This window comes from Trachypithecus francoisi, unplaced genomic scaffold (genome assembly GCF_009764315.1).
Source record: "Trachypithecus francoisi isolate TF-2019V2 unplaced genomic scaffold, Tfra_2.0 Lachesis_group3, whole genome shotgun sequence".
Classification (NCBI taxonomy): Eukaryota; Metazoa; Chordata; class Mammalia; order Primates; family Cercopithecidae; genus Trachypithecus; species Trachypithecus francoisi.
In genome coordinates, this window is record NW_022681468.1 from 29935256 (window position 1) to 29958436 (window position 23181).

Here is a 23181-nt window from a genome sequence, read left to right on the forward strand (position 1 = left end):
GTCCCCAACGTGTGCTGGTGCCCTAGTCAGACCTAGAACTAGGCCCCTAGGCCGCCTCCCAGGCCTGACCTGCAGGCCAGGTGGATGGCAAACTCAAATGCCTCCGGCAATGCGTGAGTTGAGGGGCCTGTGGAGAGGGGGCGCACGCGGCGCCTACCTGAGGCGACCAAATTCAACACAGTGCCCTCGGGGCTCGGGAGGAGAAACTGAGGCCTGGAGAGCCTCAGCGATGTCTGTTACGTTCTGCAGGCCGGGCCTTTCGCAGGCCACCAGGTCGTCGCTGGCCAGAGCGGCTGGCGGAGGGAGCGCGCGCCTCGCTAGCCTGGAGGGGGCGGGGGCCGCGGCGGCTTTAAAGCGCCCAGCCCGGGCGTCGCGGGGCGGGGCGGCTCTCCTGGCTGCGGGGCGCAGGGCGCAGCGGCCGAGCGGGGTCCCCGGAAGCACAGCTGGGGTGCCTCCACCTACGGCTGGCCGTGCGCTTCTTCTCTCCCGCGCCAGGGAAGGAGCGGCTGCGGCCCCCGCCGGGCGGAGGCACGTGGGGCATACCGGGCGCGGAGGGGCCCGTCGCGGAGGAGATGGCTCGGCACGTGAGGTGACGGCGCCCGAGCCCCGAGGGTCCCAGCCCCGCGCCCCGCGTCCCCGGGACAGCATGGAGCGCCCAGAGCCCGAGCTGATCCGGCAGAGCTGGCGGGCGGTGAGCCGCAGCCCGCTGGAGCACGGCACCGTCCTGTTCGCCAGGTGAGGGCGGCCCGAGCGCCCGGGGGTGCGGGTGGAGGCTGCCTCGGCGGGAAAGGGGTCACGCGGCAGGACCGGCCCCGAAGGAGGGAAAACTGGCCGCTGCTGGGGCTCTGGGGCGGCTGCCAGATGTGCGCCAGAGGAGCGAGGCGCGGCGACGGATGGCACAGCCCCTCTGCCTCTCTCTCGACCGTGGGCGCCTGTTGCCAACCACGCCACACACCTGGCTCCCAGCGGGGCTCACCGGGTCGGGCCGGGTCTCCTCGCGCGGATCTCCCCACATCTGGTGGGTGGACCTCCGTCCCCGCGCGGCGCCTCCACCCCGCCTTGTGCCTCCTCCGTGTGACTGCAGGGGTGCACCCCGCTGCAGGTATCAGGGTACTGGGGTGCCCCGAGGGCCAGGGAGGGGAGGTATGTGGGGCGAGCTCCTGCGCCCATGTGTGAGCTGTCTGGCTCCAGGTGTGTGGATTCCTGACAACCAACAAGACAAACCTGTCCGAGGAAAGAGCCAGAGAGCCGCCGGGGAAGGGGTGACAGATGCCGGGGAAGGGGTGACAGATGCGGGAGCCTCACCGCAGGGGAGAAGGGTGGGGGGGGTGCACAGGCCCCGGGGGAAGGGAAGGCCAGTCTCCAACCTCAGCTCGCCGCCTCGGTAACCCCTCCGCCATCACCAACCTGGCACTGCTTTCCTCACCGTGGTGTTCCCAATCCTTGACACCCTTGAGTAGCCCAGAACTTCTGCCTAGGCTTCCGCAAAACCGCCCCCAAAACAAAAGGGGAAAAAATTCAGTTACCCGGTGAGACTACCCAAATGCCGAGGAGAGCCTCTGCTTCTGCCTCGGACTCCCCCAGCTCACTTTTTTCTCTGGCACCCGCTGTGGCTCCACTACATCCAAGCTGTGTGACCTTAGGCGAGTTCTAACCTCGCCGGGCTTCTGTTTTCTCCTCTGTAAAACTGGGGTAACAGTTGTACCCACTGCTTAGGATGGTGAGGAATACAGTTAAAAGTTAACCACACGGAAAGTACTCAGCGCAGGAAAGAGAGAGAGAGAGAGAGAGAGCGAGCGAGAGAGAGCGAGAGCGAGAGCACGCGCGCGCGTGCGAGAGCTCTCCACACAATATAACTCCAGGTTTCCTGTTTGGGGACCTCTTCCTGTCCCAAATCACACCCTTCAGCTATTCACCGAGAGGCTCCTGTGTACCAGAGGCCCTGGGACACATTTGCCCTTTCTAGGATGCTGCCCAGAGCCAGTAGAAGGTGTGAGGAGGAGGGCACTACCAAAGCTGACCAGGGAGCAGTGCCAGGTGGGAGAGTCTGCTGTGGTTTGCAGCTGAGACCTGGCTTGGCACCCCCGCCCTCTGACTGCAGGACAGCCAGGCTTGCTGGGGCTTGCAGGGGCTCACACCTCAGGGCTAACACCTGGGCCTCACCCACACAGGCTGTTTGCCCTGGAGCCTGACCTGCTGCCCCTCTTCCAGTACAACTGCCGCCAGTTCTACAGCCCAGTGGACTGTATCTCCTCACCTGAGTTCCTGGACCACATCAGGAAGGTGAGAGGGAGGCAGAGCTGCTGTGACCTCTGGGATCCAGCAAAGCACCTCCCTGGTGGAGAATGGGGAAAATGACTTTCTGCCCCAGGCCTAGTTTTACTCCCCTCCTGTTCCCCCAAGCAGGGTATCAGCTCCTTTCCCTCTGGACTGGATTGGTCTGGGACATCAAAATCAGCCTCTTTCCCTACCCTGTGTTCAGAGAGCTGGTCTTAGCCTCTGTCATTGCCTTTGTCCCCTGGCTCCCATAGGTTGTGTTAGCACAGATCCTCATCATTGGGAACTATCTACCTATGAAAACCAGGCTGAGATTTTCTTAGAATCTCATGATTCTCAAAGGGCCTCAGTTTCTCCTCGTCCCAGCAGACAACACTCTCCAGGAGGCGTGTTTAGAGATGTGAATTCCTCAGAGGAGAGAGGCTTCCTTCATGGGTGTAACATTAGTAGTTTGGCCACCATGTATTGTGTGCCCCCTATATGTAGTAGACACAGGCTGCCTTTGACCCCTGATCCTGGAAACTGAGGGTCCTGCTGGCCTGTCTTGCTTTGGGACCCTCTCATGCCTTGGGCTGTGATTGTGAGCAGATGTGGCTGCTCTGGCCTCTCTGTTTCACTGCTGCCTTGGCCTTGGCAGGTGATGCTCGTGATTGATGCTGCAGTGACCAATGTGGAAGACCTGTCCTCGCTGGAGGAGTACCTTGCCAGCCTGGGCAGGAAGCACCGGGCAGTGGGTGTGAAGCTCAGCTCCTTCTCGGTGGGTAAAGGAGCTCTGACTCTTTCCAGAGCTCCTGGCCTGGGGCCACTTCTCTCTCCCAGACTTCCCCTAGCCACCTGTTCTGTCTCCCATTCCCATATCCTTAGATAACCAGGGCTGTGGGCCTGCATCTGTTACCTGCTGTGTGGCCCTGACATGGGCTTGACCTCTCTGAGCTTCCAAATTCTCTTTTCTGACATGGCTTCTTTTAAAACCATAAAAGTTAAGGAGCCTTTGGGATTAGCTGGTCTGCTCAATTTCCTGTTGCTATGTATCAAACAACCCTAGAACTATGACAATGCTTTCCGATTTCTCATGGCTGGGCTCAGCTGGGCAGCTCTTCTGCTCTGCATGGTGTAACTGGAGTTACTTGTGTGTTGTGTTTAGCTGGGAGCTCAACTGAGGCTAGAATGTCCAAGGCCTGTCAGCCTTTGAGCTCTCTCCCTGCGGTTTGTTGTCATTCACTAGTCTATCTGAGCTTCTTTATAGAATGGAAGCTGAGTTCTGAGAGGGAGTTTTTAGAGAACAGGCCCCAGTGTGCAAGCACCTATAAAGCCTCTGCTTGCATCACTCTTGCTAATGTCCCATTGACAAAAGCCACTCACATGGATAAGCCCAGTGTCAATGTGAGAGGACCCTACTCAAGGGCATGAATCCTTGAGGTGTGGCCCATTGGGGGCAACTGATATGACAGTCTGCCACACAGTCCAGTCACCTTGCCAGATGGTGAGCACCTTGAGGAAGGAGCTATGTTGGTCTTGTCCTCCTCTCCATCCCTAGCACCAGAACAATGCCTGATCTACCAGGGCTATAGTGGATATTCAGTTAATATTTGTGAGATAAATAAACCTTATTTTATTATGAGTAGTAATAGCAAATGAGAGCCATTATCTTTATTTATTTATTTATTTATTTACTTACTTATTTATTTTGGGGTTAGAATCTTGCTCTGTCGCCCAGGCTGGAGTGCAGTGATGTGATCACAGCTCACTGCAGCCTCAACTTCCCAGGCTCAAGTGATCCCCCCACCTCAACCTCCCTCATAGCTGGGACTACAGGCATGCACTGCCATGCCCAGCTAATTTTTGTATTTTTTGGTAGAAATGGAGTTTTGCCATGTTTCCCAGGCTGGTCTCAAACTCCTGGGCTCAAGTGGTCTGCCCACCTCGGCCTCCTAAACTGTTGGGATTATAGGCGTGAGCCACTGTGCCTGGCCTATTATCACTGTAGGCTTCCTGTATACAGATGCTGTGCTAAGAGCTTTTTCTGGATTATCCCATTTATCATCTCAACACGCCCAGGAGGTGGAGCTTCTACTTTCCTTGTATCACTGATGAAGCAGCTGAGGCTCAGAGAGGTTACATAACTTACTCAAGGTCACCCAGCTGATGAAGAGTGGAGTCAGAATCTGCACTCAGGTCTATCTGGCTCCAGAGCCCAGACTCTTAACCCCATCATTGCTGCCTTGCAGATGAGGAAACTCCATTCTGGGGGCAATGATTTGGTTTGGTCTAAGCTGGGAGGTCCCAGGCAATGTCTTGACCCCACTCATGGAGTGTTTGCAAGACCGAGAGTGGGGTGAAAAATGTGAGGATATAAAGCCTCACATTTAGAGGGAAAGGTGGGCACAATGTGATACCCAAGGATTTGGGTAGGACCCTGCTCAGGAAGCATGGACTCTGTGCAGGAGGAAAAAAAGGCCCAAGAGCCCTAATCAGCCCTAGGCCTCAGTTTTCTCACCTGTGGAATGGACAAGTGCCTTCCTGCCTTTGGAAGTGACAAGGTGCCTCTTGCCTCTGCAGACAGTGGGTGAATCTCTGCTCTACATGCTGGAGAAGTGTCTGGGCCCGGCCTTCACACCAGCCACACGGGCCGCCTGGAGCCAGCTCTACAGGGCTGTGGTGCAGGCCATGAGTCGAGGCTGGGACAGCGAATAAGAGGCGACCCTGCCCAGTGGCCCCCATCTGTTTGTGTCTGTCTGTTGGTCTGTATCTGTTGTAGCCCAGGCTCTCCAAGCTTCCTTGCATCTTGGTCCTTGTTACTTGGCCACACTGGAGAGGTGCTGGGGCAGGGCTGGGTCTCAGTCTCCCAGAGTCCAACTGCAGAAGGAGTGGCTTTTCCTCCAGGAAGGGGCTTCTGGGTGTCCCCTCATCCCCAATAGCCTCTTTCCTGCCCTTTTTTTTTTTTTTTTTTTTTACCTTTTTGGCACTCCCTCTGGCCCTGTGAGGAATGTTTCGGTGGCAGAGGTGGGATGGAGCTGGAAAGTATGGGGTGGGAGGGGATGGGGCTCTTCTGTCTGTCCTGCTTCTTCAGGTGAGTGCAGGCCAAGGCAGGGGTGAGATGGCTGAGCTTCCAGTGCCTTCTATCTTACTTGCCGAGTCCCTTCACTGCTTTCCTGCCCCAAGATGGCTTGCTTTTCACAAATAAAGAGAAAGGCAGCTTTAGCCTTCTTGGTGGAATCCCAGGTGTGGGAGCAGAATCAGAACTGCCAGGGAAGGGAAGGGGGACTTGGGTCTCAATAGGGCTCATCTGAGTTGCGCAGGCTGTGCAGATGCCCTGACAGGGTTGGTTTCCTTTGGCGGCATTCCCTTTCCCTCATTCAGCACTTCTGCCAGGAACTCCCTGACTATTCCGCTGCTGCGGGAACCCAGCTAGCTGGCCAGGTGGGGCGGGGCTGGGGACTGGCCAGGAAGGGGGGTGACTTCATCCCAGAGACACCCAAGTTCCCCCAGCCCTTCATCACCAACCCGCTGCTGCAGGAGTGAGTCTTACCTCCCCCGGCCCTCCTTTCTGGCTCAGCCTGCAGCGACTGTGAGGCCACAGCTTCTCAGATTCACTGCCCACTGTGTGCCAGTACTCAGGCAGCTGGAGAGAAGGCAGCTGCAGAGACCCCCACCCTCACCCCAGCCGTCTGCACTTTTACTGTTTGCTCTGTGCTGTCTGTGATCCTATAAACTCATGAGAAATAAACTGGTACTGTGTGCCTCTCTGACCCTCGGCCTGGTCTTTTCTTGGGTCTTGGCCTGTACCAGATGAAGCTGCAGGGCAGCAGATCTCAAGGCAGGATGGGAGGATGGAGTCCAGGAGGCCAAGGCCTGGGAGGAAGCTCTGGGAAGCCAGTGGCAGACATCTGTGGGGTCTGTGGCCCAAACTGGCTGGCAGGTCACAAACCCAGCTCTTCTTCCTCCTGGGCACACAGCTGGATGTCATGCAGCCACCCTTGCAATTAGGTGGGGTGTGTGACTGGGCTCTGGCCGCTGGACCATGCAGATGTGTGTGCCACTCCCAGGCCTGGTCCCCCAAAACTCCTGCATGCTCCTCCATGCTCTGTTATCCTTCTGCTGGGGTGATACAGAACTCACAGAGACCATGAGGGCTACGTGTTAAACATGGCAGAGCCACAGGTGAAAGGAGTCCCAACCTTGAATCGCTGCTTGGAGGAAGGTGCCCGTTAATCAGAATCACCCATTTTGAATTTTATATGAAAGAGACAAATTTCTCTTGTGCTTATGCCATTATACATTTTGGGGTTAGTTAAACCCATACCCAGACTGATCTATGGTCTGAAGCAGGTCATTGGTTGGGGGCTTGGGACCCCACAGGCTGTGGGCTAGAAAGCCAGCCAGGGATGTGGGGAGGAGGAACTGCGTTGAATGGGCATGACAGGAGCAGGTTTGGGGTTACTTCCACGTGTTCCAGCCTCAGCAGCGGATCCAGAGCCCACGCATGGCTGCAAGGCCTGTGCCTGGGCTGGCTGTCCTCGCCCTAGGCTTCCAGTTTCTCAGTTGACATTGAATGTAGCAGATGCCCATGGGGCCTTGCCAGCTCCCAGATGGGGCCTCGTTTCCTTTAAGCTCAGATGCCAGGCCTGCCAGGCTATGTGACAGCAGGCACTGGGTCTGCAGCGTGTTAGGAACGCCTTGCCCTCTGTGGTGCCCAAAGCATTTTCTGGAGCCCTACAGGCTCCAGTGAGGCAGGGCCTCATCTGCTGTGTGACCTATTAATGGGTCAGGCTCAGGTGTCCATGTCTGGCCCACAGCTCTCGAGGTGGCCTGGCTTTGGAAAGATCTAATGCCCTCCTCTGACTTGTGTCTGAGTCATCCTAAGCATGGGTGCTTTCACCTTTTTTGAAAGCCACTCTTCTACTTAGGTGTGAGTGCGTGTGTGCATGGGCATGCACTGGTGTGTGTGCACGTGTGTGTATGCACACACGTGTCTGTATCGGGGAGAATATTCCTTACCTCCTCCTCTGCTTAAGGACTCAGCCCTCTCTCTCTCCTGCATCCCTCCTCTGTCAGCCCACATCTCCCCTCCTATACAAAGAACAGCCCCTCACTTCCTTTCCTCTCCAGCTACCCTTTTGGTTCTTTACTTCCTTTGATAGCAAAACCCTTCTAAAGAGTAGTCTTTCCTTGCTGTTTTCATCTCACTTCTTATGGGAGGATGGGAACCTGCTTCAACCAGGCTTTGTCCCTACTTTCAATCTACTACAGTCAAGGTCACCAACCACCCCCATCTTGCCAAATGTAGGGTCACATTTTAGTCCTTATCTTCCTCTCCTGCTCAGCAGCACTTGAAAAAGTAGGTCATGCCTTTAGTTTTACACTTTTTATGATGGAAAAATGTTAACATACACAAGAATCAAGAGATGAGGGCATCTCCATGTACCCCAACTGCACCCCCCACCACCATTTTTTGTGTTTTTTTGTTTTTGCTGGAGAGTTTTTAAAGCAAATTCAAGACTTCATGTTCTTTTACCTGTAAACTCTTCCATATGAATTTCTAGCTGGCACTTTATTTCACATATGAACCCACGCCATCAATGTATCTAACAAGATGAACAGTATCTCCTCATCACCACCTAATTCCAATTCCCTGATGGCCCACATTCATCCACATGTAGATTTCCCAGACGTCTCTCTGCAGTTGGTTTGTTCAACTCGGGATGCACACTTTGCATTTGATTGTGTCTCTTCACTCATTCCCTTTGGCCTGGCTCCTCTTGCCTTTTCCCCTCACCATTGCTGTGTGGGAGAAGTGGGTCATTTGTCTAATGGTCTCTCCAGCATTCTCCACTTGGCTGAAGCTGCTTCGTGGCATCTTTTGACTTTACTCCTCTTTACGCCACATTTACTCTCAAGCATGGTTAGAGCTGGGGACGCCGTCCTTCCTTTTTGAGTCCCTCCTGGTTTTCCTTGCCGGTTCTCCTCCTATATCTTTGTGCTGGCTCAGCCCTCAGACCTCCTCACCTGCACCTGCTCCCATCAAAGTCTCAGCCAGTCCCATGCTTTAATCACCACCCAGGTGCTGATGACTGAAATGAACATCTCCAGCCTGACTCCTGTATCCAGCCACCTCCTTGACATCCCCACATGACATCTCAACCGGAACACACTCAAGATGGAACTCTTGGAGTTTCCCTTGGCCTTTTTCTTCCCAGCTTTCTCCACCTCAGAAATCAGTGTTTGCTGAGTTCTTCACGCTAAAGAACTGGGAGTCATCCTTGCATTCCTGCTTTCCCTCAGACCCCACATTTAATCATCCATGAATCCTTGACCTGTTTTCCAAATTTAACTGCTTCTTTATTCACTCCCTATCCTGGTGCAAGCTACCATATTCTCTCTCCTGAATGCCTCCGACACAGTCCCAACTGGGCCTTTTGTTTGTTTGTTTGTTTGTTTGTTTGAGACAGGATCTCACTCTGTTGCCCAGGCTGAAGTGTGGTGGCATGATCATTGCTCACTGCAGCCTTGAACTCCTGGGTTCAAGGAATCCTCCTGCCTCAGTCTCCGGAGTAGCTGGGACTCCAAGTGCATGCCACTATGCCCCAGCTAAGTTTTTAAATTTTGGGGGAGATAGGGTCTTGCTTTGTTGCCCAGGCTGGTCTCAAGCTCCTGGCCCCAAGTAATCCTCTCACCTCAGCCTCCCAAAGTGCTGGGATTACAGGTGTGCACCACCACACCTGTCCCTAACTGGGCTTTCTGCTTCTACTTGTCCCACCCTGGTGACAGTGACCATTTCAGCACAAGGGTTACATGAGTGGTTGCCAGGGGCTGACAGGGAGGAGAGAATGAGGAATTATTGTTTATGGGTATACAGTCTCAGTTTTGCAAGATTAAGAGTTGTGGAGGATGGCTGGTAGTGATGGTTGCACATTATGAATGTATTTCATGCCACTGAACAGGACAGTTACAAATGGTTAAGATGGTGGATGGGTGTGGTGGCTCATGCTTGTAATCCTAGCACTTTGGGAGGCCGAGGTGGGTGGATTGCTTGAAGGCAGGAGTTTGAGACCAGCCTGGCCAATATGGTGAAACCCCGTCTCTACTAAAAATACAAAAATGGTGGTGGCGTGTGCCTGTAATCCCAGCTACTCGGGAGTCTGAGGCAGGAGAACTGCTTGAACCTGGGAAGCGGAGGTTGCAGTGCAATGAGATCATGCCATTGCACTCCAGCCTGGGCGACAGAGCAAGACTCTGTCTCAACAACAACAATAACAAAAAACAAACAAAAAACCCATCAATGGTTAAGATGGTGAATATGATTATGTGTACTTTACCACCACCACCACCACAAAAAAAAAAAACCTGGAAAACAAATACCTAAGGGGTCATCCCCCTCCCCAGAATCCTCCCGGAGTTTCCCGGATGATGAGTGAAACTTGGGAGTCCCAGCGTGGCCTGCACAGCCCGTTGCCCACTCAAACCTCGTCCCACCCTCTCCTCCCCTCGTTCACTCTGCCCGGTTCTTTAGGCCCTGCATGTGTGCCCACAGACCCTTTGCTGGCTATCATGTCTCACCCCCACAGAGCCTGTGCTGGCCCCCCTAGTGCAAAGCATCCCCTCCCCGCCTCCAGGCACCCCCTGCCCTTATCCAGCTTTGTCTCTCCCTGACACCCCATTATGTAGGCCTATTTGTTGACTGCAGTTGTCATGTTCTATTGCACAGAAATGGGCAGGCGGTCATGGAAGCCACTTGGGCTCTGTGTTTGGAGGGGAGGGAAGAGGGACTGTCTTCGAACCTTCGCTGAAGGTGACAAGGTAGCCAGAAGTCCCCCTGACACCTGGTGTGTGGCCCTCGGGCCCACACGGTAGTCATACTTATTGCAAAAGAAGATAACGATGGCAGAAGCGTGCCTGAGCTAGGGAGTTGTCATTTCTAAGCTGGCAATGGTGAGATGCTGAGGCCACCCAGGGCATGCGGTGCCTGAGGCTGGGACTGTTTGCCTTATCCACTCACCCCTCCCTGTACACTGGAATCACCTGGGGGACTTTTGTAAAATACAGAGTACTGGGGCCCACCCGAGAAATTTTGGTTTGTTTAGGGATGGGGCCTGGACATTGAGAGTAACTCCCATTTGTGGCTGAGATGGAGAACCTTGGAAATTGAGGCTGAGAGCTGCCGGGCTGCCACTTGTCCAGGCCGAGGGACTGTCAGATGTTCTGAAAGCAGCCTCTGTTGAGAAAGCCTGGGAACCTGTCTCCCCGTAGACCAGGCTCTCCTCGCCTCCCCAAGGCCTTCCACAGAGCAGACCTAGAAACCTGGAATCGGCCAGGAAGGAGGTTCCTCAGGACAGAAGTGAGCTGCCCCAGGCTTCCCTGGCGGGGCCCCGTGCGACCCCAGGCTTCGTTTCTGGGCAGAGGCATGGGGCACTCTCAGACCCTGCTGCTTCCTCCCTGCACAGGTCACGTGCTCCAATCCTATCTTGGGCACAGCCCAGTGGCGCCACCTCCTGGGACTCCCTCTTGCCTTGCCCCAGTCCTGTCCCCAGCCCAAGTAAATCCACCTGCAGGCCTCCAGTCCCTCCTTGCCTGCTGAGTGGAGAGAGGATCGACCAATGCTAACCTCCCTGGAGGACGTTCCATTGCTGGGGCGACCGCCCTCCCTCTTCAGCTTCTTTTTCTGTCTCTTCCTCAGTCTCTGCCTGAGAAAGGCCCCTGAAAGGTCTGCTGAACCACAGTGTCCCAGGCCTGCCATCTGGGGACCCTGGAGCTGCCCGCCCCTGGGAGGGGACCATGAGAGGCAGCAGCAGGGCGCAGCCCCCTCCCGTCCAGTCAGGGAGTCTTCATGGCTTCTCTCCTGAGAAGCCGCCCTTGTGGATTTCAAGGGCTGACTTGACTTGGAAGATAGTTGTTGTGAGGGGGAGAGGGGACAAGTGGACGGGTCTTGATCCCATGCCCAGGCCCACACCATGGTGGACTTTGAGTCAATGGCCACTGATGGACTGTGGAAGCTTGCGGAGAGGACCCAGCAAGGGAGATGTGAGAAACAGTCCTTAGGCAGCCACCCCGAGACTGTCATCCTCTGTCCCCATAGGAAGCACTATGGAAGTCTCCCCCTACCCAACACCCACACAAGATTCCCATCATCTGCCCCCAAATTTGCTCTGCTCAGTCATGAAGCAGAACAGTCTGCCTCATGTCCTCCCCGCCCTACTGTCTGGATGAGGTGGCCAGCCTGGGTGATGCAGCCGCCCTACTGTCTGGATGAGGTGGCCAGCCTGGGTGATGCAGCCGCCCTACTGTCTGGATGAGGTGGCCAGCCTGGGTGATGCAGCCGCCCTACTGTCTGGATGAGGTGGCCAGCCTGGGTGATGCAGCCGCCCTACTGTCTGGATGAGGTGGCCAGCCTGGGTGATGCAGCCGCCCTACTGTCTGGATGAGGTGGCCAGCCTGGGTGATGCAGCTGCTGGAGGAGTGGACAGAACGGGTCTCCTGACCCTGAGATGTGTCTCCCAGGGCAGGGAACTGTTGTCTCCTTGCCACAGCTATAACAGCCTTTGCTAACGGGTGTTTCTTATCCCACCTGGCTGCCCCACACACTTCCTTCGTGCCAACCTCTCCTCCACCCAACCTCTCCTCCACCTCCCCCATCCCCGCAGTCCCCCACCCTCATCCTCTTGCAGACCTGAGCCCTGTCTGCCGCTCTTCCTGGGGCCTCAGCTGAAATCGGTGTGTTCTGAAGTCTGGCCGCTTGCCTAGCCCATTGGCCCACTCATGGGGCTCAGCACTCACCAGGGACTTCTACTGCCTCTCGGGGCGACTCTGTTGGCTTCCTGGGTAGCTCAAGGACCAGAAAGTTCTCCCCACTGCACAGCGGAGCAAGGCCAAGCTGGCCCAGATGCAGAGGCCGAGGCAGGGGCCAGGAGAGGCTGGGAGGACTTGTTTATTCAAGGCACGGTCATAGCATTAACAAGAAGGTTCAGCATTCTGGCACATTCCTTTAGTGGTGGTGGCCAAGGTTAGCCCACACCCCCCCCCCCCCACTGGGGGCCCCTGATGACGCAACGCTGCTGATAGGCACTTTGCTTCCGGGGCAGTGGAGGGTCAGGCGGGCGGGCATGGGGCCACTGGAGGCCTGAGGAGGGCCCCTCCTGGAGGCTCTAGGCGATACCGGTTCCCGGGCGGCAGCTCCTTCCAGAAAGGATTAAGTCAGGGGGTGATTTGGAGGACGGAGTGGGGTGGGGCAGCTGGGAAGTGGCTGGCGGAGGAGTGGGATGGCAGTAGGTGGAGGGAGGGGGGCAATGGACGAGGCAGGTGTGGGCTGAGGCAGGAGGTGCCTGAGAGGGCCTGGATGTGGTGGTGGGGAGGCTAAAAGATGCCCCGCTCTACCGCCTTGCAGCGACCATGGGAGGTCCAGATGGAGCCAACTGCCATGAGGCTTTGCTGGTTTCCCTAAGAGTGGACTATGGAACCTTCTCCTTCTCCACATCCTCACCATCTTCTCTCAGAGCCAGGCTACACTGGACCCAGGTTCAGAGGGAGAAGCCTCCGGCCATCCCGCCACATTGTCTGTCAGGACCTTTCCCATATGTGGCTTCCACAGTCTGGCAGGGGCCTCAGGGGCTGGGGGCAGGCTCCAGCAAGCTGTGTCCAGTGAAGGAGAGACCCCAGGCCAGCTTCTGGCGTGTCCCACGCCCCATATACCAAATACGATGAGGTCGGGCAGGGTCTGAGCTGGCCACCTCCCCACCATGTGCCAAGCTCCTGCTGGGCCTGACTGCTGTGCTGTAACAGTGTCCTTTCCCCTTGTTGGTTGGTGAAATGCCAGTGAGGAGGGGCCTGTGGGACCTGGGTGTGTAGGGGCTGGGCTAGGATCATTTCCCCCTTATTCCTAGCCGGACAAGGAATGGGAAAGGCAGCCTCTCTCCAGCCAACCCAAGCTCTCTGGAAAGACACCCCCATGCCAAAATGTGGGCCATGCCCTGGGGGTACAGCAGTTTCTGCCCATTGAGCACAATTTCTCACCTGCAGTGAAGCTTGGAGCTTCTGGGGCTGGGATGGGGCAAAGGTGGGGCAGGGACAAGGCCTAGGTGATCTGAGTTCAGGGCAGCCCTGTGACTGGGGCCTGGTGCAGGCGCTCAGGTGAGATGAGCCCACCTTCAGTAGGTTGGTGGCAGGGACCCAGACCTTTGGAGGAGGGGGCTGAGGAAGGCCCTGGAGAGCACACAGACCCCATTCAGCTTGGCTTGTTCTGGTTCACTGAGGCCCCCACAGGTCCTTCTCATGTCCTCCCTGGCTGGGCTACACGGTGGTCCCGATGAGAGCCCATCCCAGAGGCAGAGGACGGTTCCCCCCAGCTATGGCAAAGGTGCTGAGTGTCACCATCACTGTTCGGAATTCAGCTCCCCCAGGTCTTAGGTGGTGGCAGCCCTGGGAGGGCAGCCTTGCTTCTCCAGAAAGGGCCTCTCCCTGGAGCACATGACCCTCCCCTCCACCCCACCCCTGGCAGGCCTGGGGCGACATCATGATTGAAGCATCTGCAGTGTCTGGACCAGGCCCACACTGGAGGCCGCTTGGGTGGTCTTCAAGGCAGGGTGCAGGGGCAGTCCCGAGAAGGGAGGAAGGGTCCTACTTGGGACTCAGGTGAAGGTCAGTCCTTCAGTTTGAAGCATGGGGTTCTTACCCTAACGTACTGCCCATCTTGACCAAGCTGGGGGCCCAGGCACTCAGTTGGGTAGGAGGCAGGAGACTCTTTTAAGTGGCCATATCTTTGGCTTTGGGGGGGTCTTCTCTTTAGACCCTGGGGCTTGGGGAGGTATAGCTGGTTTCCCACCACCCAGAGTTTTGGGGAGAAAGCCCCCTTCCATGAATTCGGCCTCTGTCTCACCCCACTTTGTGTTACCCAGCAAGGACTAACCAAGTTTTCCTTCTGAAAAATGCACACAAGTCTCATTTGATGAGCCCTGAGTGGTCACGCTCTAGCTACCCTTGTAAGAATAGAAAGGAGAGGGGCCTCTGCCCTGCTGCTCCTGGGGATGAGGGCAGAGGAGCAGGAAGGGGCTGAGTTACCTCTTCTCAGGTCTACGCTTTCAGTTGGTTCTTCCTCAGGTGGGTGCAGAAACTTTCTGTTTACAGATCCCCATGCAGGGAACCCCGTGATGAGGTGGTCCTCTGTGTCCTGTCAATGTGCCCCGTGCACGTACCTTTGCCTCCTCAGACTGCAGGGGAGGAATGGGCCAGGGCTGGGAGAAGGAGCAGCAGCAGAAGCTCCTTGGAAGGGCAGCTGATGCAGAGTGGTGATGACCCCAGAGAGCCTTCGGCGGCCTCTTTCTGCCTCCTCCCTTAGGAACACCTTCTCCATCTTGGTCCCAGGAAGGGACCCCAGCGTTCAGTCTCTGTGCTGGTGCTCCAGCCACCTCTTTCAAGACATGGGCTTCCCTGTATCCTCCATCCCTTCCCAGGCTCCCTCAGCACTGCCGAGCACCCCCAGTTCCAGCTGGGCAGCAGGTCAGGGCGCCCGTATGGCCCATGGCTGGGGTGGCAGATGTCTCCACTGGGGGCTTCTCAAAGTCTGCAGGAGGTAGTGGGGAGGTCCAGGCCACCCTCCTGCCTCCCCTTGCCAGGCCCTCCCCCTGGCTCCTCAACAAGTCGCCAGTGGAGGCCTCAGGTCCCAGTCAGTGGTACTGGTTCTGGCCCTCCAGTTCCAGCCCTTCCTGGAACTGGGCCGAGTCTAGCTCCCTTGCAAAGCCCCTCAGACCACTCTCTTCTTCTCCCTCTTCCGGCTGGTTGTTCATGGTGCCATAGGTGTGCCTGGCTGGGGAGGAGGCGGGGGTCAGGTTCAACTCCGGTTCTTGCAGCACGGTGGCCACATATAGCTGCTTGGGATAGAGACAGGGGACAGGAGCAAGGTCACGTCCGGAGCAAGGCCCTGGGCACACCCTCTCCCCTCATGGCCCACCCCCATCGCCTCTGTCTCCTCCAAACCTTGGAGCCTGCCTTCTTCCCCAGCAGCCTGGGTCCTGTCTGCCCCACCTGCCTAATTTTTCTTGATCATTTAATGAACATCCAGGTGCTCCCAGGGCTGGTTTAGTGGCAGGACTCCCCACTTCTAGTCCACTGCTCCTTTAGAACATGTTCCATTCACTCTCGGTTCCAAGTCAAGCCGCATCCAGGGAAGGTGACATGAGGCTCCCCTCAGCTGGGGTCGGAGAGACCCCCTTTCCTGAGTTAGTGTACTTTCTAATACAGCTTCAGCGGCACATTCAGAATCCCCCTGGGGTCTGTCACTGGTTGGCCTGTCCTCAAGATGTGGAACTGCAGCCGGGCGCGGTGGCTCACGCCTGTAATCCCAGCACTTTGGGAGGCCGAGGTGGGTGGATCATGAGGTCAGGAGATCGAGACCATTCTGGCTAACACAGTGAAACCCCGTCTCTTACTAAAAATACAAAAAATTAACCAGGCGTGATGGCGGGCACCTGTAGTCCCAGCTACTCGGGAGGCTGAGGCAGGAGAATGGCATGAGCCTGGGAGGCAGATGTTGCAGTGAGCCGAGACCGTGCCACTGCACTCCAACCTGGGCAACAGAGCAAGACTCTGTCTCAAAAAAAAAAAAAAAAAAAGATGTGGAACTGCTAGCAGAGACTTTGGTCATATGACCTGTCACACCCAGGAATGATCCCCATGCCTGGGATGGCAGCAGACTAGAAAAACACAGGACATACTAGGAAAAAGAGCAATTGTCATCCTCTGAAGTGGCTCCTAAACCATCTCTTTACTTTGAAAATAGGCAATTAGGGAATGGAATGAAACCTTCTCTGTAGGAGTTTATTTCAGTGAAACCAAACAGCCCTGGTCGAAGGAATGGTTTTCCTACAAAAGAATCTAGACATTTGCATGGCACCCAAGTAAACCATCTAGATGACCTTTTGGTCATAAAGGGGAAAATGTCAACTGAACCATGGAAAAATCCTTCTGTCATTCCCCTAATTAGAGGGTCATGATGGCATCATTAATGAATGGGAATTAACAGGATGTTACATCTCTGAGTATACATTGCAGCACTACTGGTAATGTGTTCTAGCCCCATGTTGAACTTGAATCTATCAAGCCATCAGATCTAAATTCCAGTGTTCAGGGAATACAGGAGATCATGGAACCTGTCCTAAGACATCATGAACAGCCAGAAAAATCCAGGTGGAATATTCTGCAGGACTGCTGGCTTGGTCTCTCCAGTCATTTGAAAGGCACTGTGCTAAAATAAAAGGGACATGAAAACCTGATGCACACATGCTAGATTTGATATTGGGTTGGACAAGCTCTAAAAGATACTTCTGGCACAATTAGGGAAATTTGAATATGGGCTGGGTGCTCAAAGAGATCAAAAATTGATATATATGGAAAGAGATTGTTAACTAAAAATGCAGGTTATAAGCCAGGTGCGGTGGCTCACGCCTGTAATCCCAGCACTCTGGGAGGCCAAGGCAGGTGGATCAGCTGAGGTCAGGAGTTTGAGACCAGCCTGGCCAACATGGTAAAACCCCGTCTCTACTAAAAATACAAAATTAGCTAGGTGTGGTGGTGTGTGCCTGTAATCCCAGCGACTTGGGAGGCTGAGACAGGAGAATCGCATTAACCTGGGAGACGGAGGTTGCAGTGAGCCAAGATGGTGCCACTTCACTCCAGCCTGAGCAACACAGCAAGACTGTCCCCCGCCAACAACAAAAGGTTATAAAACAGTATGTGCAGTACTATTTCATTTTAGCAAAACTATGTAAGTCATACATATTATCTGGAAGAGATACATAGTATATAAATATCTGGAAGAATATACACGACCAGTGGTCATCTCTGGGTGGTGGGAATATGGACTTTTTATTTTCTTATTTCTGCTTATCCTTTCCCCCTATAATGATGTGCAATGTTCATATAGCCCTGTTGTAATAAGGCAAGATTTAAAAAATAAATCCTAGTCGTGTTTTTTAAAAGCATAGCTTTAGAGTCAGATGGACCTGGTTCGAACTTCGTCCTGACACTTCCTTGCTTGGTGCCCTGGAGTCTGTATTGACAGAACTTCGGAGCCTCCATTTTGGGATGAAAACCCCTACTGTGTGGGTTTGTCAAAAGATTAAGAGCGAAAACAGCAAAGCACCAGGCTCATGAGAAGATTTCAAAAACTTATTGCTAACAATATTCCAAGAGGGGTCCTTTCGGAAGGGTCCCAAGAAAAGAGAGACTTTCTTGCTTTGAAATCTTTGTCGTCTCTTCATTACCAAAGCACCTTCTCCTGTCCCCACTCAGAGATAATCTGTGCCTGTGTACAGGGTTTTCAAAGCGAGGCAAACCTGACACTCCAGTGACTTGTATACAGGGTTTTTCAAAGCGAGGCAAACCTGACACTCCAGTGACTTGTATACAGGGTTTTTCAAAGCGAGGCAAATCTGGCACCCCAGTGACTTCTGTCCATTTGCTGGTGTTTTGTTCGTGCTTCTGTCACTGTGCACTCACACCCAGCTCTGCCCACAACTAAAGAAAGCCCTGCCGCCCACTCCGTGTTCCCACTGTGCTGAAAACTGTCTTGAGTCCCCCAGGCTCTGGTCTGTCTTCCAGGCTTTTGCACAGGCTGCTCCTCTTCCTTGAAAACTCTTGCCCCACACCCTATTTCACCTGGCACCCCGTATGCCCATTCCTGGGGTCAGATTCGATGCTCCCTCCTCTGGGATGCTTTCACCAAGTGCCAGCCTGGCACCCTTCTTCAGAGCTCCTCCCAGGAGCCCTGGCCTTGGGGCACAGGCTGACCCCAGTACCCACCTCAGTGCGTTCATTGGTGTCTCTGCAGCTGCATTTGTGGCAGGGATGGGGGTGGGTGCTCATGCCCATTCCCCTCCAGGCTGAGCCGCCGTGTGAGAGCCAGCACCCAGCCTGCAGGCCCTGCACTCTGAGCCAGCCTCTCAGCATGCAGACAGGCTCGCTCATTCGGCGTCCCTGCCTTACCAGCAGTGCAGGCTTCTAATAGTTCCCTGAAGCTCTGTCTGTGTCGCTCTGCCTGCCCCTGTGCCTCAGGGGCAGCCTTTGGTCCTGAGGCCAATCCTCAGCAGGCCCCCCTGCGTCTACATGACTGAGGTCGCTGTGGTCTCGCCCTGCCTGACCAAGTACTTCCTCTCTGGGTGCCTTCTAGACAATGCCGAGTATATGGTGGCTCTTCTCTTTTTCTCACTCTTCATCCAGGGCCACGGCAGCATTTGGACCTGGACCAAGCCCTGCTCCGTTAGAGGAGGGAGCCGAGGGGTCCCTTATCTCCTCCCCCGTACCCAGAGTGGGCAGCAAATGCTAGCATCCCCCACGATGCCACTGGAGTAGACCACCCCTGCAAGCACCGCCCTCCCAACCTGTCCCTGGGACTCAGGACTCACGAGGGAGGTGGGCGTGGAGGAGGTGCTGCTTGGCTCCATGTCAAACACCGTCTGGATCTCCTCCTCCTCGGGCTGCAGCAGAGAGAGGTGGTGGGTTACAGGATGGAGGCCTGCCCTTTGCTCCTCCCCCCACATCCAGAGGAGCCTCAACTCCACACCTGGGCTTCTCACCACCTTGGAACTCAACTCATCTTCTGTCTTTCCAGACCTTCAGTCTGGCAAGACTGAGGCCCAGGGGGACAGAGAGAGGCCTGGGATGCAAGGGAGTCCCTTCTGGAATGTTCTATTCCCAAGGGCCATTATGGGAGGAAGTAAGCAGAGCTGGAATTGAAGTTCAAAGACGAGGCTGCTTTGACTCTAAGAGAAACCTTGACTTCAGCACTGTTGTCTTTCCTCCTGGGGCTTCCCCTCTAATTTGGAAAGTGTCCTACTCCAACACAGCCTAGGTTCCTGGCCATCCTCCTTCTCTAGCATGGACACCTGGCCAACCCAATCACATAATGCTGCTGTATTAGAAAGACAGAGCCAGCGGGGTCATTCACAAGACCCTTCACTAGTGTGGTGCTCCAGCCAGGCATGGAAAAGGAAGGCTGGGCAGAGAGGGCAGTGGGCGCCTGTGCCCAGAGCCCTGGACACAGAGACACCAGCAGCAAACAGATCCTTCTCCGAGTCCCTCCTCAGGCTCAGCAGGGTGTCAGTCCTTAAAATCAGCTTTCTTTTCTTTATATACATTCATTTAAAAAGGAAATGATTCATTTTTATAAACAGAAAACTGTATTTCAGTTGCCATAAGCAGAAAGTTAATGTTAAATACGTAACCATGAAAAATGAAAAATTATGTTGTGATCCACTGGAAATCATTCCAGTGCCCCAGGATAGATATCCATTCTGGGAAATGCTGAGCTAGAACACACAGTTGTTGGCATGGCTCTAAAAGGGCATGGATTGGCTCCCTTCTCCTAATGATTAGGCTGGACCCACTGCCAACAACCAAAGCAACCATGTGGGGCAGGGGCCACCTCCAAACATGGCCACCTCAAGTTCAATAGCCTGGGGTCTTAAAGGAGAGAAAATGACAATCCCCCCTTTTTTGAATCATCATCAACTCCCCTGCCGACCTCCTTTGCTCCATCCTGTCTCTTGACTTCCAGTCCTTGGAGGCTCACAGCTCAGTGACTGCACTGGACCCACATCACAGGAAAGAGGGGCCAGCAGCCTGCAGTTTGGAGGTGTCAGAGGGCAGAAAAGGAGAGGATAGCTGTCTTCTGGATGGGGGCCAGAGCCTAAGCTAGTGCAAGGCATGCATGCATGCACGCATGCACACTGGGTTCCACACTCTACAGTCAGAGAGAAAGGCGAGACCCTTTCGTCCTGTGGTGCTATGGGAGCCCAGGCATGGAGGGTATCCTACAGCTGTGTCCCCCAAGGAACCAGGAGAACCAGTGGAGGAGGGGCAGGCTGGCAACTCACCTCGTAGTCGGCAACCATCCGAAGCTTCCCCAGAAAAATGCCAGCAAAGGCAATTAACATGGCAATGAGGAGGGTGGACAGGGAAAAGATGGTGATGGCGTGGAGAGAACCTGCCAAGGAGAAGAAAAGTCCATGGGCAGGAGTCTGCCAGCTGAAATGCCACCCCAACTGGCAGATGCCCAGGGACCATCACAGCACCACTGCAAGGGCTTTGACCTTGCCAGTCCTCCTCTGATAACAACTGGCATCAAGGAGTCCGACACAATAACATCATCCCTTTGTTCTGTTTGATTTGAGCAGTTTAGAATTTGGCATCTATGGAGTCCATGAAAAAATGTTTTAATTGACTTCAGTACCCACTTCAGTGCCCATAAAAATGCATCCTTCCTGATCTGCTGGTCACCTCCAACACCATGGTCCCTGGGAAGTACCTTGGAGTGACCATTTCTGCCAGTGCCCCCAACACCATCTCTGACCTACACCTTTCCCTGCAAGCCCTTTTGAAGTGAGCATGCTCAGTTATCTGTGCTGATGGCACAGAGAGGGAATCTAGAAGGTAAAAGTCATCTACATTGCATTTGGGAATATTTGGTTCCCTTTTTACGGCAGCAGTTTTCTAACTAGGTAAATTTTTTTAAATTATGCGTTACAGCCAAAAATCACTGCTTAATGATGCGTACCGCAGTGTTTTTATAGTAGCAAAAAGTGGCAAACCTCAACATCCAATCATGGAGAACTGACTAAAACTGGTCGACTTTCATGCAGCCGCTGAAAGGCACCTACGTGTTCAGTCTTTTAACAACCTAGGGAATTGCTCAGAACATCGTGTTCAGTACAAAATCTCAGGATGCAGGACTGAATGTTACACTATGGACGATCACAGTTTTGTAACGTAACAATAGACCAACAGCTCCCTCTCTACCATCCCGCGCCCAGAGCACATGCCTGAAAGTGGGGGCTGGGAACAAGAGACATGAGGTTCTGGGTGAGACGATGGGTCATTTACATGTTGGTCTTTGTATTTTTTCTATTTTTGATAATAAACATGCAGTCCTTTATTCTTAGGAAAAGAGCATTACGGAAAAAAATGAAGTCTCTGCGGTGGCAGGGAAGGGCTAGCAAGATAAGCAACTAGGGGTGACGGCAAATGGGTAAACCACATAAATGACTGAGAGTCGACGGTACAGATGCCACCATGACAGGGAAAGAAAAGAAAACACAGCCTCGGATTGCCTGAGCTCAGGAGTTTGAGACCAGCCTGGGCAACATGGTGAAACCCTGTCTCTACTAAAATACAAAAAATAAATGGGCGTGGTGGCAGGCGCCTGTAGTCCCAGCTACTCAGGAGGCTGAGGCAGGAGAATAGCTTGAACCCAGGAGGTAGAGGTTGCAGTGGGTCGAGATCAGGCCACTGTACTCCAGCCCGGGCAACAGAGCAAGACTCCGTCTCTTAAAAAAAAAAAAAAAGAAAGAAAAGAAACAAAACACCACGTTTCCCTTCTCCCACCACTGAGAAGGTTAAGGTCAAGTGTCTGAGGGAAGGGCAGTGGGGTTGGGGGTTGCTGGGGGTCACAGGTGCCTCTGATGGGAGAAAGCTGAGGGATTTCTAATCTGTGGCCTGCAGGGACTGCTTCTAGGAGGGTGTCTCTGAGCTCCCCTGGGCAGGAACAGTAGCTGTGTACAGCTGAAGAGTGAGGAAAAAGCTAGCCCCTCCTGCAGGCTGGGTTCCTCTTCCAGGTTTTTGGCAACTCATAAAGTCAGGCATCTACCACTGGGCGCCAGTGGCTCACACTTATAATCCCAGCACTTTGGGAGGCCTAGGTAGGTGGATTGCTTGAGCCCAGGAATTCGAGACCAGACTGGGCAACATAGTGAGACCTCATCTCTACAAAATTAAAATTAGCCAGTCATGATGGCTCACGCCTGTAGTCCCAGCTACTGGGGAAGTGGCAGAATTGCTTGAGCCCAGGAGGTCAAAGCTGTAGTGAGCCATGATCGTGCCACTGCACTTTAGCCTAGACAACAGAGCAAGATTCCGATTCAAAAAATAAAATTAAGGCCGGGCGCAGTGCCTCAAGCCTGTAATCCCAGCACTTTGGGAGGCCGAGACAGGCAGATCACAAGGTCAGGAGATCGAGACCATCCTGGCTAACACAGTGAAATCCCGTCTCTACTAAAAATTACAAAAATCTAGCCGGGCGAGGTGGCGGGCGCCTATAGTCCCAGCTACTTGGGAAGCTGAGGCAGGAGAATGGCGTAAACCCGGGAGGCGGAGCTTGCAGTGAGCTGAGATCCGGCCATTGCACTCCAGCCTGGGCGACAGAGCGAGGCTCCGTCTCAAAAAAGAAAATAAATAAATAAATAATAAATAAATAAATAAAACAAAACAAAATAAAATACAATAAAATTTAAAAACAAAACAAAAAAACAGGCATCTTATGGGATCCCAGAGGAAATGTCACGGAAACTGAGCCTCCCAATAGCTGATATTCTATTTCCTGCCCGTCTGGACTTAGAAAGAAGGAATATGAGGTTTCCTGCCCTGAGCCCTGGAAACTCAAATCCACACATGGGGACCGTGTTGGCCCAGGGCCTCCTCTTAGCCTTGAAACTCTGCTGAGACTCTAATGCAGGCCCTTTAGGCCCAGAGAAGTCACTGGGTGTGGCCAGGTCTGGTGAGCAGCATCTTGCCCTGCCTAGGCTTTTCTCCTCTAACGGGGTCAGTGTTAAGGGACTCACAGAGCAGTGGGGCAGGCGGATGTGGGGTCTCCAGGCAGGCTCGGTACCTACCCAACCGCAGGACAGAGAAGAACAGCATCCAGAACAGACCCAAGAGTGGCGCAAAGATGGCCTGAGAGACGGCAGCCATGTGGATCTGCTCATTCAGTTTGGTGGGTGCGAAGGAGTAGTACATGTTATAGCGATCCGTCAAGTGCTTCATGCACAGGTAGAGCAGCCCTGGGGGGCCAAAGGTGGAAACTTATTCAGTGGCCCCTTCGAGTTTGGACCTTTGCAGCTCCAGTGTCTCCATAGGCCTGAGAAGCCA

The 23181-nt window shown here is 54.2% G+C and overlaps 2 protein-coding genes across 14 annotated transcripts in view; one reads left to right on the forward strand and one right to left on the reverse strand.

The window, feature by feature from the left end:
• The first annotated feature begins 294 nt into the window (after window positions 1-294).
• Window positions 295-6026, forward strand: NGB (neuroglobin). Its single transcript, XM_033187296.1, has 4 exons — window positions 295-735; window positions 2172-2283; window positions 2915-3034; window positions 4837-6026. The coding sequence occupies exons 1-4, from the start codon at window positions 647-649 to the stop codon at window positions 4969-4971; spliced, it is 456 nt and encodes a 151-aa protein (XP_033043187.1). The 5' UTR covers window positions 295-646; the 3' UTR covers window positions 4972-6026.
• A 6155-nt stretch (window positions 6027-12181) lies between these two features.
• TMEM63C (transmembrane protein 63C) overlaps window positions 12182-23181 on the reverse strand; it is an 84529-nt gene continuing 73529 nt past the window's right edge. For 8 of the 13 annotated variants that reach the window (XM_033187299.1, XM_033187301.1, XM_033187304.1 and 5 more), the window contains 4 exons: window positions 22926-23093; window positions 20136-20245; window positions 18666-18737; window positions 12182-15134 (listed from right to left, as the gene is read on the reverse strand). In XM_033187299.1, coding sequence (XP_033043190.1) covers window positions 14931-15134; window positions 18666-18737; window positions 20136-20245; window positions 22926-23093 — 554 coding nt within the window. In that variant the 3' untranslated portion in view covers window positions 12182-14930. Of the gene's footprint in view, window positions 15135-18063; window positions 18501-18665; window positions 18738-20135; window positions 20246-22925; window positions 23094-23181 lie in introns of all 13 variants that reach the window. The other 5 variants (XR_004431481.1, XR_004431482.1, XR_004431480.1 and 2 more) reach the window with 5 other exon arrangements.